At 37.6% G+C, this 14611-nt stretch overlaps 1 protein-coding gene across 1 annotated transcript in view; it reads right to left on the bottom strand.

Annotated features, from left to right (window-relative positions):
• Positions 1-13405, bottom strand: part of Folh1 (folate hydrolase 1) — a 52052-nt gene extending 38647 nt beyond the window's left edge. The window contains exons 1-4 of the mRNA XM_059267519.1: positions 13285-13405; positions 10834-10942; positions 9271-9457; positions 2568-2669 (exon numbers count right to left, since the gene is read on the bottom strand). Coding sequence (XP_059123502.1) covers positions 2568-2669; positions 9271-9457; positions 10834-10942; positions 13285-13405 — 519 coding nt within the window. The remainder of the gene's footprint in view (positions 1-2567; positions 2670-9270; positions 9458-10833; positions 10943-13284) is intronic.
• Between the last annotated feature and the right edge of the window lie 1206 nt (positions 13406-14611).

Raw genomic sequence — 14611 nt, 5'->3', positions numbered from 1 at the left:
GATCAAGAACAATTTATAGAAAATGTAACATATGGAGGCATGTACGGATGAGGGACATCTGTTATTGAAATAGATACAGATAAAGCAAAAGCCCCCAAGAGGGTCAGGACAGATCAGTATCAGATAAGACAAAGGAGAAGTTAGCTTAAATTGAAAATATAATTAAACAAGTTAAGATACATATGAGTTAAATAATACATTTTCTTTTACCTATCTTTTATTGAGTAGCTATACTCAATAGCTATACTTTATATATATATAAAGATATATATATCTTTTATTGAGTAGAAATACCCCCACAGAATTACATCAGTATTCAAGTTGCTACATGTAATCTGGAAAAAGTCCGGTCACCATAGGTTGACAGACCCTTGGTGAAAGAAAGCTTTTTTCACTTTAGACTGTACAATCAAATAGGAACATAGTGGGTCTTCACAAACATCAGAGACCAAAAATTGGCATTTGACAGGTTTATTTCCAGTCATTTGTGTGATCATGCAAGCATACTGTCATCCCTAAGTCTCAACATTGTCATTTGTAAAGTCATTCTCTGAAATGTTTTTTCCTCTAATCTATACATAAACATATTCTGAAAAGTAATGCACACATCCATTTATTTTGCACAGGAATCTAAAAAAAATGCTCATCATACCTCTATGACATAAAGTGCCTGCAAGGAATATAATTTCCAACATACTATAAATAATATTTCAGAATCAGTGACACAGCTGCTCATTTGTAGCTGAAGGAGTATAAATATTCATGCTTATTTACTACTTAACTTCTTCCATTTAAAAAATAGATGAACACAATCTGAGAATGTAGCATCATGGTATAGTATCTACTCAGAATGTGCTAGGCTCTAGGCTCAATGAACAATACCACAAAAATATTAATTATGACCAAAGCCTCAAATCTACACAAGTATATATTTCTGCACTTTCACAATTTTGTCAATTCCTTTTTTTTCCTTAAGCATCAACTTAGAAACCTTTGTGATGGGCTGGCCCTAAAATACACGCCTAGACTGTTCTTCAGGGAATGCTCTGCTTCAAGTGCAGGGAAGGCTCTTCAAAAGAATGTAAGAGCTGAGGATGGAGATACATACTGTGAAATACTGTCTCCTGGACACAATGGCTGTTCCACTCAGGAACTCAGACTCCCCATAGTTACCAGCAGGAGATCAAGCTAGCCAAAATTCCTGTTACTTAGAAACTATTGGCAGTTGTTAGCTGTTAGAAGAGGAAGAGTCATCCTCTCATGAACAAGTGGCCACTGGTAGGTTTCTCTATGCTCCAGAAGATAGCTGCCCACAACTGTGCATGTGTAGGCAGGACTAACTAGCATTATCATCCAAGAGCAAAGAGATAAAGAAAGAGTAGACAGAAACTGAGATGGGAGAGAGAGAGAGAGAGAGAGAGAGAGAGAGAGAGAGAGAGAGAGAGAGAGAGAGAGAGAGAGACAGAGAGAGAGAGAGAGAGAGAGACAGAGAGAGAGAGAGAGACGAGAGAGAGAGATGAGAGAGAGAGAGAGAGAGAGAGAGAGAGAGAGAGAGAGAGAAGTTAAATTGGTCTGTTCACATTTCTTGATTGTACCAATAAGCAATTTGGGAGAGATTCCCCCCTTAAGTATTACAAAATGACAGCTATCTTTTGATAAACTGGTAATCATCATAAGACAAACTATTCTGGAGAATGGATTGGAGATGACACAGTTTAAAATTTTGCAAACAAAAGTAGCCAATAGATATGCTTCCCTAGGCAAGTGGTATTCTCAGTTGAAAAACCACTTTGTTTTAGACAATGGCCTTCTTGTATGACTTACACTGTGCTGTTGTTCTGTGATTGTAAATATAATCTGGCCCTGGGCTTGGAATTTTCCCTGATTTCTTCAAGCTTCTATTTTTCTGCCCTTATCACTGTGGAAATTTGGGTGAGAAAAGCAGTGGTCCTCAAAGATTGATCCTGGAGTTCAGCCTTACAGAGGACCCTGTGAGAAGCACCCATGAGCTCTTGGGTACATCTGCAGACATGCTGAAACTCATAGGCTAGAAACCAGAATCTGTGCTTTGCAAACCCTCCATTTATGACACATATTAAAACCTGAGAAATACTACAGTATGTTTATAGACGTTGTGAAATTGCAAATTTCAAATTGCCTAATGCATGAGCCAGTGTTATATGTTCCACAGGACTCAGATCACATAGATTCAAGAATTAATGATGGAGAAACGTATTTCATACACATAAAAGACCTATACAATTAATAGAGAAGTGTTGCTCTACTGGCTGGGTTACAGATCACCCAGGAAATCACAACAGTCAACTCATGTGCCTTCTATTTGAATGTAAATAGTGATAGCATAGATAGTGAAACATTCTACATCACTGTTCAGTATTGTGGAAGAATTTAAGCATGTTTGCAAGAAAGAAAAATAATGAAGTTTGTGATTTCTTTTGAGAGAGGAGAAAAAAACTATGTAGGTCAGACAGTTTAATTATTGCCTAACTGTATGAGGAAATAGGACTTCTGCTCATCATTTGTATTGTGCTGTGCTACATTGTTACCTCTGGCATCCCTGGTGGAGAGAAGGCACTGAAAGGTGGCACTACATCTGAGATGTTCTCATAGCCTGGAGGTGGCAGTTCAGATAATGACGTGTTGAAAATCTAGAGAAACAAACCAGATAATCAAGAGTAAATCAGTTCAAGTTTATCACAAGCAACCAAGAAAAATGCATCCATCTCTTGGGTCAGTTGTCTCACTTGTTATACACAGGTGCTCCACAGTAGAATAGAAGAGATTCATCCTCTTGAGGGTCCTAGAAGAGACCACAAGCACCAGCTTCCATTTAAGGAGAAAATGTCTGCAGACATCATTTTAAGATCCTCAAATAGAACTATAGCCTTGCATAGTAAAAGTGGTCATTATTATAATAATCCTGGAACAAGTTAAATATCAAATTTACTTTAATAAAAAGGTCACATAGTTAAGAGATGTACCCCCAATAGTACAATAGTACTCAGATACACTGAAAAACATTCATACTTGAAAGAATGAAAAACATTTAGGGTAGACACCAATCTGAGTACAGGGGAAGGCTAGTTCAAGAACCCTCTCCACCATTGCTATGAATCTTAGCTGGGGACATATTGTGAGTTTCTGGGGTTTTCCCTGGCTGTAGATTTCTCCCCATCCCCTTAATGGTACACTCTGTCAAGATATCTCTTTCATTACTCTCCCTCCCAGTCTCTCCCCTAACTCGGCCATCTTGAGCCCTCATGTTCCTACCTCCCATCCCCTCCCCTCTGTTCCCTCCTCTCAGTTTGCCCAGAAGATCTTAACCTTTCCCCTTCGTGGGGAGATCCATGTGTATGTCCCTCTTAGTGTCCTCCTCTTTACTACACTCAGATTGGTGTCTACCCTAATTGTCATCATAGAACCTATATCCAGTGACTGATGGAAGCAGATGAAGAGACCCACAGCCAAGCACTTGGCCAAGATCCTGGAGTTCAGTTGAAGAGAGGGAGGAAGGATTATACGAGCAAAGGGGATCAGGATCATAATAGGAAAAACCACAGAGATAGCTGATCTGAGCTAATAGGAGCTCATGGGCTCTGGACCTATAGCTGGTCAGCCTGCATGGGACTGAACTGGGCCCTCTGAATGTGGGTGAAAGTTGCATGGCTTGATGTGTTTGTGGGTCCCCTGGCAATGGTACCAGGACTTACCCCAGGTTCACAAACTGGCTTTTTAGACACCATTCCATATGGTGCAATGCCTTACTCAGCCTTGATGCAGGGGGGAGAGGCTAGGTCTATCCCCAACATGGTATAACAGCCTGTTATACTCAAAGGAGGCCTTACCCTCTATGAGGAGGGGATGGGGGTGGGATGGGGGTAGTGGGAGAAGCAGGAGAAGAGGAGGGAGGGGGAACAAGTTGGTATATAAAAAGAAAGAAAATCTTTTTTAATAAAAAATTACATTAAAAAATAAAAAACAAAAAAATAAAATAATTTAAGAAGGAAAAAAGAATAAAAAACACTAACCAAAATTTGTATCTGTTTATCTAAATTAAATTGGAAAAGCAAGGACTATTAAGAATCTCCCAAAATAGCAAACAAATAAAAACATATATGCAACAGGAATTCTGAGATGTAACACTAAAATCTGTATTATAGTTTTGGATACTGAATATCCCTCAATGTCTGCATGTTAAAGGATTAGTTGTGAGGCTGGCATGATCAGGAGGAAGTGCAAACTCCATGAGATGGGGCCTTGTGGGTGATCTCTCAGGGGAAGGTATGACCTTAAAGGAGCATCTGCCTCACACTTTTCTTTCTTGTTGTGACACTAGTAGTTTATGCTACCGCTCCCTTCACTATTAGTCACTGCCTCATTAGAGGTCCAAACTGATGGAACCTTTTGATTATGGACTGGAAACACCAAAATAAAATAAACTTTAATAAGTTAATTAACACAAGTAATGAAAGCTGACTAGAACAGAACAGTCCATTTTTGTCTCCGTTGATCTTATCAAAGTATAAGGGCCCATAAAGAGAGCATAGACATTATTAATACAGTATGACTACACTTCAGGAAATAAGAGTCTTACAGGAGAATCCTGCATAAATCAGTCTCCAATGAACAATATATTTTAGAGTTATGGATAAATTAGACATAAATTGATTCCACAGAAAGTGATGGTTCAAGGCCTTAAAGGATCTACATTTTCCCACTCACTACTTAGATAGTACAAAATGCTTCTAGGTGAGGAGTTTATTTTAGAGTAGTGTCCAGTTGGTAGTGCTGCTTGAAGCCCAGCAAAAATTGTCACAATGTCATTATCCTTTAATTTAGACCTTTAAAAACCCTAAAAGAAGTCGTAAGGAAGAACTCAGAACCCAAACAAAAATCACTGAACACACACAAAGTCCTTTGGGAAGGAGTAGACATAGAGAACAGAGAATAAACGAAATGTCTTGTACTTATTATATAGATGACATTGGTTTAAAATTTTAATGAAAAACCTTTAAATAAATGTAGAAAAAAAAAAGAACATGTAGTGTCCACACACAGGAACACTACCTGAAATCTCAGCATGAGGATACCCAGGCAGGCAGATTGAAAACTCAAGGCTAATCTGGGCTACATAGCCAGAAAATATCAAATAACAGAGACAAAATTTAAAAGAGGCAAAGCTAGCAAGCTATAGAAATTAATAAATTTAGGAGACAGACCTATAAGCATAATTTATCTCAGCGTAGAAATTAGAAACAAAAGAAATATTAAGAGATTACAGGGACAAAATATGGAGGTTCAGGGCACCCACGAAGTTCTTAAAGAGGAATGATAGAAATGCTGCAAAAGAACTAAATTTGAAACAATATGCTGAAATTGATAAAGTATTATATGAGATTAGGCATGTCCAATAAGTTTTGTCCATAATACAATAGATGTATGCCCTGTCTATCAGAGTATAACTTCAATGCTCAGTTTAATACTTAGCTATCACATTAATCTTCATATGATTAATAAAGACAGAAGGAAGTAATATTAAGGAGAGGTCTCAGCCAAATAATGATACAAACTACTAAACCAATATGAAAGATGAAGTCCCCAAACTAACAAGTATGCAATTTTGCCAAAGAAACAGAGCATTTATACAAATTGACCCATACTAATTTCTAATGGAAACCTTAGTTTGATTTTTATTGCTGTGATAAAACACCATGTCAAAAGCAATTTGGTAATAAAAAAGTTTCTTTCGGTTTACAGTCTATCACTGAAATCGGGAATGGAAATCAAGGCAGGAACCTGGAAGAAGGTACTCAAGCAGAAGCCGAGGAGAAACTCTATTTAATCACTTGTTCCTCATGACTTTCTCAGCCTACTTTCTTATAAAACTAGGTACACCAGCCTAGGGATGACATGCCCACACTGAGGTGGGGCCTGTCACATCAATCACTAATTAAGACAGTACCTCAGAGACTTGTGTGCAGGCCAATCCTATGGAAACATTTTCTCAATTAACATTCCTCTTCCAAATATGTTTCTATTTGTGTGAAGTGGGCAAAAAACAATCAGCACAATTCTTTACCTATAAACCATATTACCTAATTAGGTAATCACATATTACCTAATTACCTATATATATATATATATATATTTGAAACCATATTAAACCTGACAATGAGAACAGACATAAAAATTCTAAACACTCAGTAATGCATATGTGCAATCCCAGCAAAAGGATTGCAAATTCTAGGCTAGTCTGGGCTAGCAAGATGCTGTCTTAAAGAATGAACAAATAAATAAGAAAATAATTTAAGAAGAAAAATTGAAATTAGAAATAAATAAGACATCAGTGATTACTGAAATACCTCTTATCCAAACTTGAAAGAATTAGTTGAAGCAGTTATGAGAGAACTTGACCCTCACAATTTATTAAAGACTGGATATCAGTAAAATGAGCATTCTTCAGAAGATGCTACAAGGAATAGCAAAGTCAATACAAAGACAGCAATAAAAGAAATCTAAAGTAAGGGCATAATCAATAAACCATGAAGTTAAGTTACAAAACACTGCTAAAGACGAAGTTTAGTATTTGAATACATTAGCAAAAATGACATACCTCTGACAAAATCAATAAGGACAAAATAGAAAAATCAATATTGGGCATGTCTTCAGATATTTTACAGATATTTTAAAATGTGAGAATATATAAAGAATAATGGAGGCCAAAAACTTAGGATTTAGACAAAGTGGAAAGACACTTCTCATTTTTATTTCACTCTTTTAAGTTTGTATTTCTGTATCTCATTGTAGTGCTGTGTTAACGAAACATCTGTGCACCAGCCCATAAATATATCAACAGTAAGATGTAACTTCTTATCATACCACACTTCTGCAATATTACTATTATTTTCAGACAAAATTTTCAATGTGTAATCCAAGCTGGCCTAGAATTCATGAGATAGCCCACCCTGGCTTTGAATCTCATGATTATCATCCTTACTCAGGTTCCCTAATGCTGAGATTAGGTCAGAAACAGACACTATCAAAACTGAATAAAAATGTGATTAAGAAAGTAAAAATTGATATAAAGAATACATATTTTAAATATATAGCAGTATTATGCCAATCAAAATTATACTAGCTGTTTTAGTTCTTCCATACAATAAATGTGTCAACACCAAGTGGTTTTCATTGAGCTTGAAATATTAAAGAATAATATAGTTTTTGAATATATAATTTTTCAAAAAAAATTAATTAAAATTTTTCATTTATTTTACATCCTGATCACTCTTCCCCTCCCTCCTTTCCTCCCATTCCCTCCCCTCCTGCCTTCCCTCTATCCCCACCACCATCCACTTCTCCATCTCCATTCAGAAAGGAGCAGTCTCCCATGGGTGTCAACAAAGGATGGCACATCATGTTGAGGCACTACCAAGCTCCTCCCCCTGCATCAAGACTGGGCAAGGCAACCCAGGATGGGGAATAGGTTTTCAAAAGCCAGCTAAGTGCCAGGGACAGTTCTTTATCCCACTGCTAGGAGCCCCACAAACAAACCAAGCTAAACAACTGTCACCCACAACATGCCGAGGATCTAGGTTGGTCCCATGTAGGCTATCTAGCTGTGGGCCCAGAGTCCTGAGCTTCCACGAGTTCGGGTTAGCTGTCTCTGTGGGTTTCCCCATCATAATCTTGACTCCCTGCCTTGCTCATATAATTCCCCCCTCCCTCTCTTCACCTGGACTCCCAGAGCTGGACCCAGTGCTTGGCTGTGGATCTCTGTATCTGCTTCCATCAGTTACTGGATGAAGGCTCCCTGATGACAATTAGGGTAGTCACCAATCTGATTACAGGAGTTGACCAGTTCAGGTACTCTCTCCACTATTGCTGAGAGACTTAGCTGGGGTCATCCTTGTGGATTCCTGAGAGTTTCTCTGGCACCAGGTTTCTCCCTAACCCTGAAATGCCCCCCTGCATCAAGACATCTCTTTCTTTACTCCCCTCACTCTGTTCTGTCCCCAACCTGACCAACCAGATCCCTTCTGTTCCCATCCTCTTATCCCCCTTCCCTGACCCTGCCCTCAGTTTATGCAGAAGATCTCTTCTATTTCATATTTTTTTTATAATTTTAAGAAATGAGTAATAGTACTTGAACATTGGTGTTAGGCTAGAGTGATAAGCATGGGCCAGAATGATCACAACTCCAACAAACACTGCATGACTCTGAAATAAAAAGCAATGCAAGCATACTACTTATGGAAAATAAGTAAGTGTTAAAAGAATCAGCTCATAGTTTGAATAGTAATTGCCCTGGAAAGGGGAAGAAGCATGATGCGCTCTAGAACTGTGTGATTAAAGTTAGAATTGTACCATATCAGTGATTATAATATACGTGTGTGTATACTTACATATGTTCATTACAAGAAAAGATTGATACATTGTTAGTAAGAGAAGTTAAATAACAATTTGAAAAAGTCAAATGTGAAAACATTTTAATTTGTAAATAGCTTGAAAATGCTATTTATAACAGGAATTTCAGTTGCAAGATGACTATCTGAAGCTATGTAGACTGTACTAGATATATTAGGTCTGCTATGGAAAATGTATTGATAGTGATAAATGTTTTTGTTATACTTTATTGTTTTTGTATTGAACATACATATGGATCAGACCAAATTCAACTAACTGTATTATAATCTGTTTGGCAAATATGCACCCTGACTTAAAAACAGAATTATAAATTCTTTGCTGTAGATACATTATGCCTCCAAATTTATTCCCTTCCAAAGGTCCAAGACAAGGTCTTAGCAAAAGCCTATGTACAGGGTCATTTGAAAAATTATCATTCAGTGCAGCTAGAACTTTTAGCTAAAATCAGGTGGAAATAGAACCTTTTAAACCAGTACATCCTTGCTACCTCAAACCCACACTGGTTCTCTAAATATCCTGGCAAACTCTAAATCTTTGCAATGTCTTTATGCTTTAAGGCATGAAAGTCTGTTTAGCTGGTCAGAATCTTAACCATATATTGCATTTCAAATTGGTATATAATACTAAAAAATAGAAAGTAACTATAATGAAGCATTTATTTAAGAAAATCTTCCCCAAGTCACACTACATTCAAACACTCTAAGAAATGAACTGACATTGATAAGGAGATTTTAAAAGAAATCACAAATGTCAATAATAATGAATTTGATAAATATTTAGAGATGATACAAGATTGAGGTGGAGTGTTTCTTGTATTTTTTTTACCTCATTTCCATCTTCATCAATTATTGAGATGTAGTTGGGTTGAGTCTTATTTGGGTAGGATAACAGCACATCATAATGGGACAACTCAACCGAATCCAGGCCAAATTCTTTCCACTGGGCATGAATTTGCTTTGCAAGCTCAAAATTGTGTACTGTTCCTGCCAAGTGTGGTGTCCGTGTGAAATTACTGGTGAAGAAACATTGAAAATGTTTAAACATTAAAGGTTAGTTTGTCTTCATCTCCGATAAGCACCAAGACAAAACTACTTCTGTCATGCCTATAATGCAAATATGGTGGAGTAAATACAAGATGCAGAGTTTTTTTTCAAAAAGAAGTTTAAGCCCAAAGCCTCTTATTCAACATGGCCCTTCTGAAACTGAGGAAGCAATGGTTTTTCATGGTTTTTAACTCCATTGTAATTGATATAAGATATATATGTATATACCTACAGATATAGAACTCAATCCATATGTTAATATTTAATAGTCTTTTTATATCAAATTACTTTGTATTCATTAGGAAATCCTTCAATCATTAGAGGGATTTCACATATTTTTGACACATACTATTTTGATTTGTTGAAAACTATAAAGCATTGTAAGTGGTTACATACACTAAATCTATATTTATTCACATATTTTACTTTTAACTAATTATAAATTTAACTTTGTGACACCTTTTAACTTTTAGTTTCTTGCATGGTTGAGACTCAAACACAGGGCCTTGTGTATGCTCAATGGCAGAGCTCTTGCCTAGAATATGCAAGGCACAATACTTTTAAAATTTATTTATTTATCTCTTTCGCTTTAAACTACTTCAGTAAGAATAGAATTAGTCTTTAAATTTTTAAAAATTCTGCTTTTCAGTTTTATCCTTATCACAGCAGTATCTTTACCCTCATCTCATAGATATGAGAATAAAGGCTTAGGATGCTTCATTATTCACTCAGTTACTTTCCTGTCAATGAGCCCAGGTGGAGTTTGAACTGATTTCTATGTGATTTTAAAGTCAACCTTTTCTTGATTAAAACATACTATCTTTCTTTAAAGGATGAGTCAGCAAAGTAAGTTCTGTGATTCATATTTGGCCATGATCTGTTTTTTTTTTTTGTACAGTCCACAGGCAAAGAACAGCTTTACATTTTAAGTAGGTGAGGAGTAAACATGATGGAATTTTGTAATACATCAACACATGAGAATCAAATTTCAGTGCTCATGAGTACAGTTTTATCAGACCTGGAACATGTAGTTTCCTCATACTTCCCATAGCTTCTTTTGTGTTGCAGGAGCAAAATTAAGTAGTTGCGACAGATATTTGCTGGCTTGCAAAGGCTGGTCTTTGTATATTCAGTGTTTGCTAACTCCCACTCTGAGAGCTTTCTAATGATATCAAGTTAAAGCTGAAGCTGTAATCTTCCCTGTATGGGAAGTAATACAAGATCCTCAATAAATAAAACATTGTGAAAAGCCAAGTTTTATATATAAAATGTTGTATCAAAACATCTGTACACAACAATGTTTTTGCAATATACTGCCCATATCGACTTTTAAGCATAAGCTTACTATAAAAATGTTTTGATGTTCTCAGCCTTCAATTCATGCAAAAATGCCTTCTTCATGCCAGGATGGGAAACAATATTAGTCGATTCACTGGAAGATTTTATAAACCACCCTGAAAAATACAAGCAAAGATATGTGAGATATGAACTCATGGCTGGGTCTTGTTTTTATGTAAGACACAGTTATTTATCTTTTGTATTAGCTGGGATTTTGTTGTTTTCTATCCCTTGCTTGCTTCTATGGGGAAAAGAGCATATCAGTATTTTTTTTGAATTGCAAAACAAGTACAACATATTTTAACCAAATTTCAATTATGTGCATTGCTGTTACTTTCAGAAAAGTTTAATAAGGAAATTCAATTTGGTATTATTGTTTCAACTCTTGGAAATAAAATGTTTTGAAAATGTATCTTTTTCTACATTAGCTTCTCTTGCCAGTAATTGCTTGCTTCTTTGCAGAGCTAGAATAAGCATTTAACAAATGATTATAATGAATTAATTATGAGTACAGTGACTAGAGAGATTTGCTCAGCAGTTAAGAATATGTACTGTTCTTGCAATGGACCCAAGTTTGATTGTCAGCACCAACATCTGGCAGTTCAGTTATCTGTAACTTAAGCTTCAGGGAAAGTAACGCCATGTCCTGAACTCTATGGGCACCTGTTCTCACATCTCACACATGGGCATTGCCACAGATATAAACATACGTAGATAATCAAAAAGAGAATTTTAGCTATGACTATATTTCAAGTATATCAGTTATCTGAAAGCATTAAAGAAAACTCAGACTTTTAGTCTGCTTTGAATTTAAAATTACAACAAAATGTACTGATATTTTTTTCCAAATGAAACAGGCTTGAGAAATTGAAGTTTAGAAGCCTACAAAGAACTATAATGTACCCAATAACCCTGTAAGAAATCCAATTAACAGAAAACTGCAAACAGTTTATAACCAGTTCCTTAGTCCCTGTCTGCATGCGTTTATTTTAATCTGAAAGGAATAGGGCATCATTGGAAGTTTACAGAGTACCTGGTCTGGGAATGCAGAAGGTTACCCAGCCAATCGTCATGGAACTTTTCCAATTTTTGATCACATATGCACACATACAGAAGCATATAAATATGCACATTGAGACACATGGTTGGGCAACAAGGAATATATTATCCCTGTGTATAAAACTAAGGGAACCCAGAGATGACTGTGAGATTAGGGAAGAACACCCTGTGGATGATTGATTAGATTCAAGGTCTGAAAAAAATATACAAGAAGATAGAGTCCTGTGGAGGAGACAGAACATTAAGACACTAACAAGCAGAGTCACTGAGCCCTGAAACCAAGGATCACAGTGAGGGCAACAAAGTAAAAACAATAAATTGACATTAGGATGTGTAGCCTTTTGAATCCCATGCTAACCTTTCCAAGCCTTGTTTCTCACTTTGAAACTGAAATAATGGAAACTCAATTTAAGTCGTCTTTCTGAGAAAATACCTCATTGAAGTCCCACAACAGCCGTAGGACTAAGGCTACCCAACTGGCCTATAGCCTGTTTTTACAAATCCCAGAGAGGTGACTCAGAATTCAGAGCACAGAAGGCCGACTTGGACGACATCTTAGACTGGCCTGTGTGTTAAAATCAGTTAGGAAGAAGACCTGAGCATTGCTCCAGGAAAATTCCGCATGCTGTTTCATGTTCTATTATCTATAAGTTACTCATATTAGCTTCATCATTAAAGATAGGGAAACTAAGGCTTAAAGAGACTCAGTAACTTTTTCGCAGTGAGAATTAGTGATACAACTTCTGAATTCACAAGTGTGCTAGCCTGTGCTGCTCACGTTTTCTTACAGTTGGGTGAAATCCGAACTAAGCACAAAGACCTCCTGCTGAGAATGTGTTCAGAAAGTGCTGACAGTAATTAACATTCCCCAGAATGTGCCTCTCTTAGGTTCAAGGAAGAATGTGAACAGAAAGAGACTCCTTTCACAGAGATGTCCTGAACGCGCTGGTACCCCAGAATACGCCCCAGGTCTGAGCTAGATGAAACCCCAAGCCATCAAGAGCCACTCAATGCCAAGCTTGCTGATTGATCTGGATCAGCAGCCATGGGTGGGATCTCTTCTGAGAAGTGTGGTGGCGTCTTGCAGGGTTTCAGTACCTCAAACCTAGCTCTAGTTCCGGTTTTTTTGTTTTTGTTTTTGTTTTTTAAATCTGACTTTAATTGTGCAGCTCAATCCTACAAGCAGTTTATTCAAAACTCAATCCGGCACCGACGCCAGCAAATCACAGCTTAACTAACAGGGAATGTTCCCTCCTTCCCCCACCCAAATCACGACATTCCCGGGAGTCCCACAACAGGATCGCCTCTGGTGCAGACGGAGCTGCGGAGTGCAGAAGGGAAGAAAAAAAGGGGGTCGCCGAGTTGGGGTTCTGTGGTTTTCACCGCAAATACACCCTACCAAAGACGAAGCCAACAATGAAGATTCCGGAAAAAGCCAGGACCAGAGTTCCGACGCAGAGCCAGCGCTGGCGGCGTCCAGGGCCCACCACGGAGTCACTGTCCTGCAGCGGGTTCCACATCTCAAGCAACTCTGGTCTTCCTTTCAGGTCTTCTGTGGCCCCGCAGCAGCGCCTCTGCTGGCCAAAATTTCCTCCCACTACTGCCCTGGGGAAGAGGAGTGTTGCCGAGACTTTCTCCTCCCCCAGATCATTCTGGCTTACTCAACCAATTGTAGTTAGGCTAAGGAAATGTCTGCCGCCTAAAAAGAAAACCCAGCCTCTTTTAAGTGACACTTTCTCTTTGAAACTTTACTGACAGGGGCTATAGAGAGAGATAAACAAAGATAATGAGCCAAATAGCACAGCCTGTATTTAGGAAAGTATGAGCTCCTTAATCTTGCTTAATGATCAATATTAACCACAACAAACCTTGTTTGAGGGATGGGAGTGACTTCATCCTGAAGAGCCAACATTTATGCACATGCGTGTGCACTTTTCTTTCCCTAAGAGCTTCTCTTTCTATTAACCCTGTCCTTACATCTATGTTAAATTATCTTCTTGATAAACTTTAACTCTCCTTAATTATTTTCCCTCTGTAATATACACACTCACACACTCAAACACACACACACATACATGCTATCTTTGGGTAGGTAAAGTTGAACTGTGACCTGAATATCACCTTTCTTTTCTTAGTGAAGAAGTAATAGATTCAGATAGAAATATTGAATAAAGAAAAAAATGGTTTTATTAACCCCTGGCCATCAGCTCTTAGAGAATTCTATGGAAGTTCTCACAGGGTAAGGATTGTTTCTGGCAAGCACTTGGCAAACAATATGCATGCGGTGAATAGGGGTGAATGAACTATACAGCGACTTTTGCTGCCCAAGCATGAAGAGGTATTAGTATGGAGAGCTTCTTAAAGTAATAAAGCAAAACCATGCAGAGTAGAAGCAAGGCAGGCAAGCACATGAGATGGTCTACCCTGAGACTCTGATTGGTTTGGGTTATGTACAGCACCACGCCTTTTGTAAAAATGCAGTTGGTGTACTACTTCCTTCACATCCACGTAAAATGTACACATACTCCGTCCAAAGAATGAGCATTGAAACCTTAGAACTCCCTCAGCCCCCACTGTAGCCGATCACATCTACTCACATCCCGAACAGTAATTTAGATTTCCCTGCTCCTAGTAACAATCATATTTAGACATTTTCTATTCAAGTATATTCCCAATGTACCTAAATATGAGGAACGGAACAGTGGAGCCAGCTGTAAAGCAAAATT

The sequence above is a fragment of the Peromyscus eremicus genome, chromosome 1, assembly GCF_949786415.1.
Source record: "Peromyscus eremicus chromosome 1, PerEre_H2_v1, whole genome shotgun sequence".
Lineage (NCBI taxonomy): Eukaryota > Metazoa > Chordata > Mammalia > Rodentia > Cricetidae > Peromyscus > Peromyscus eremicus.
This window is presented reverse-complemented; position numbering and strand designations above follow the sequence as displayed.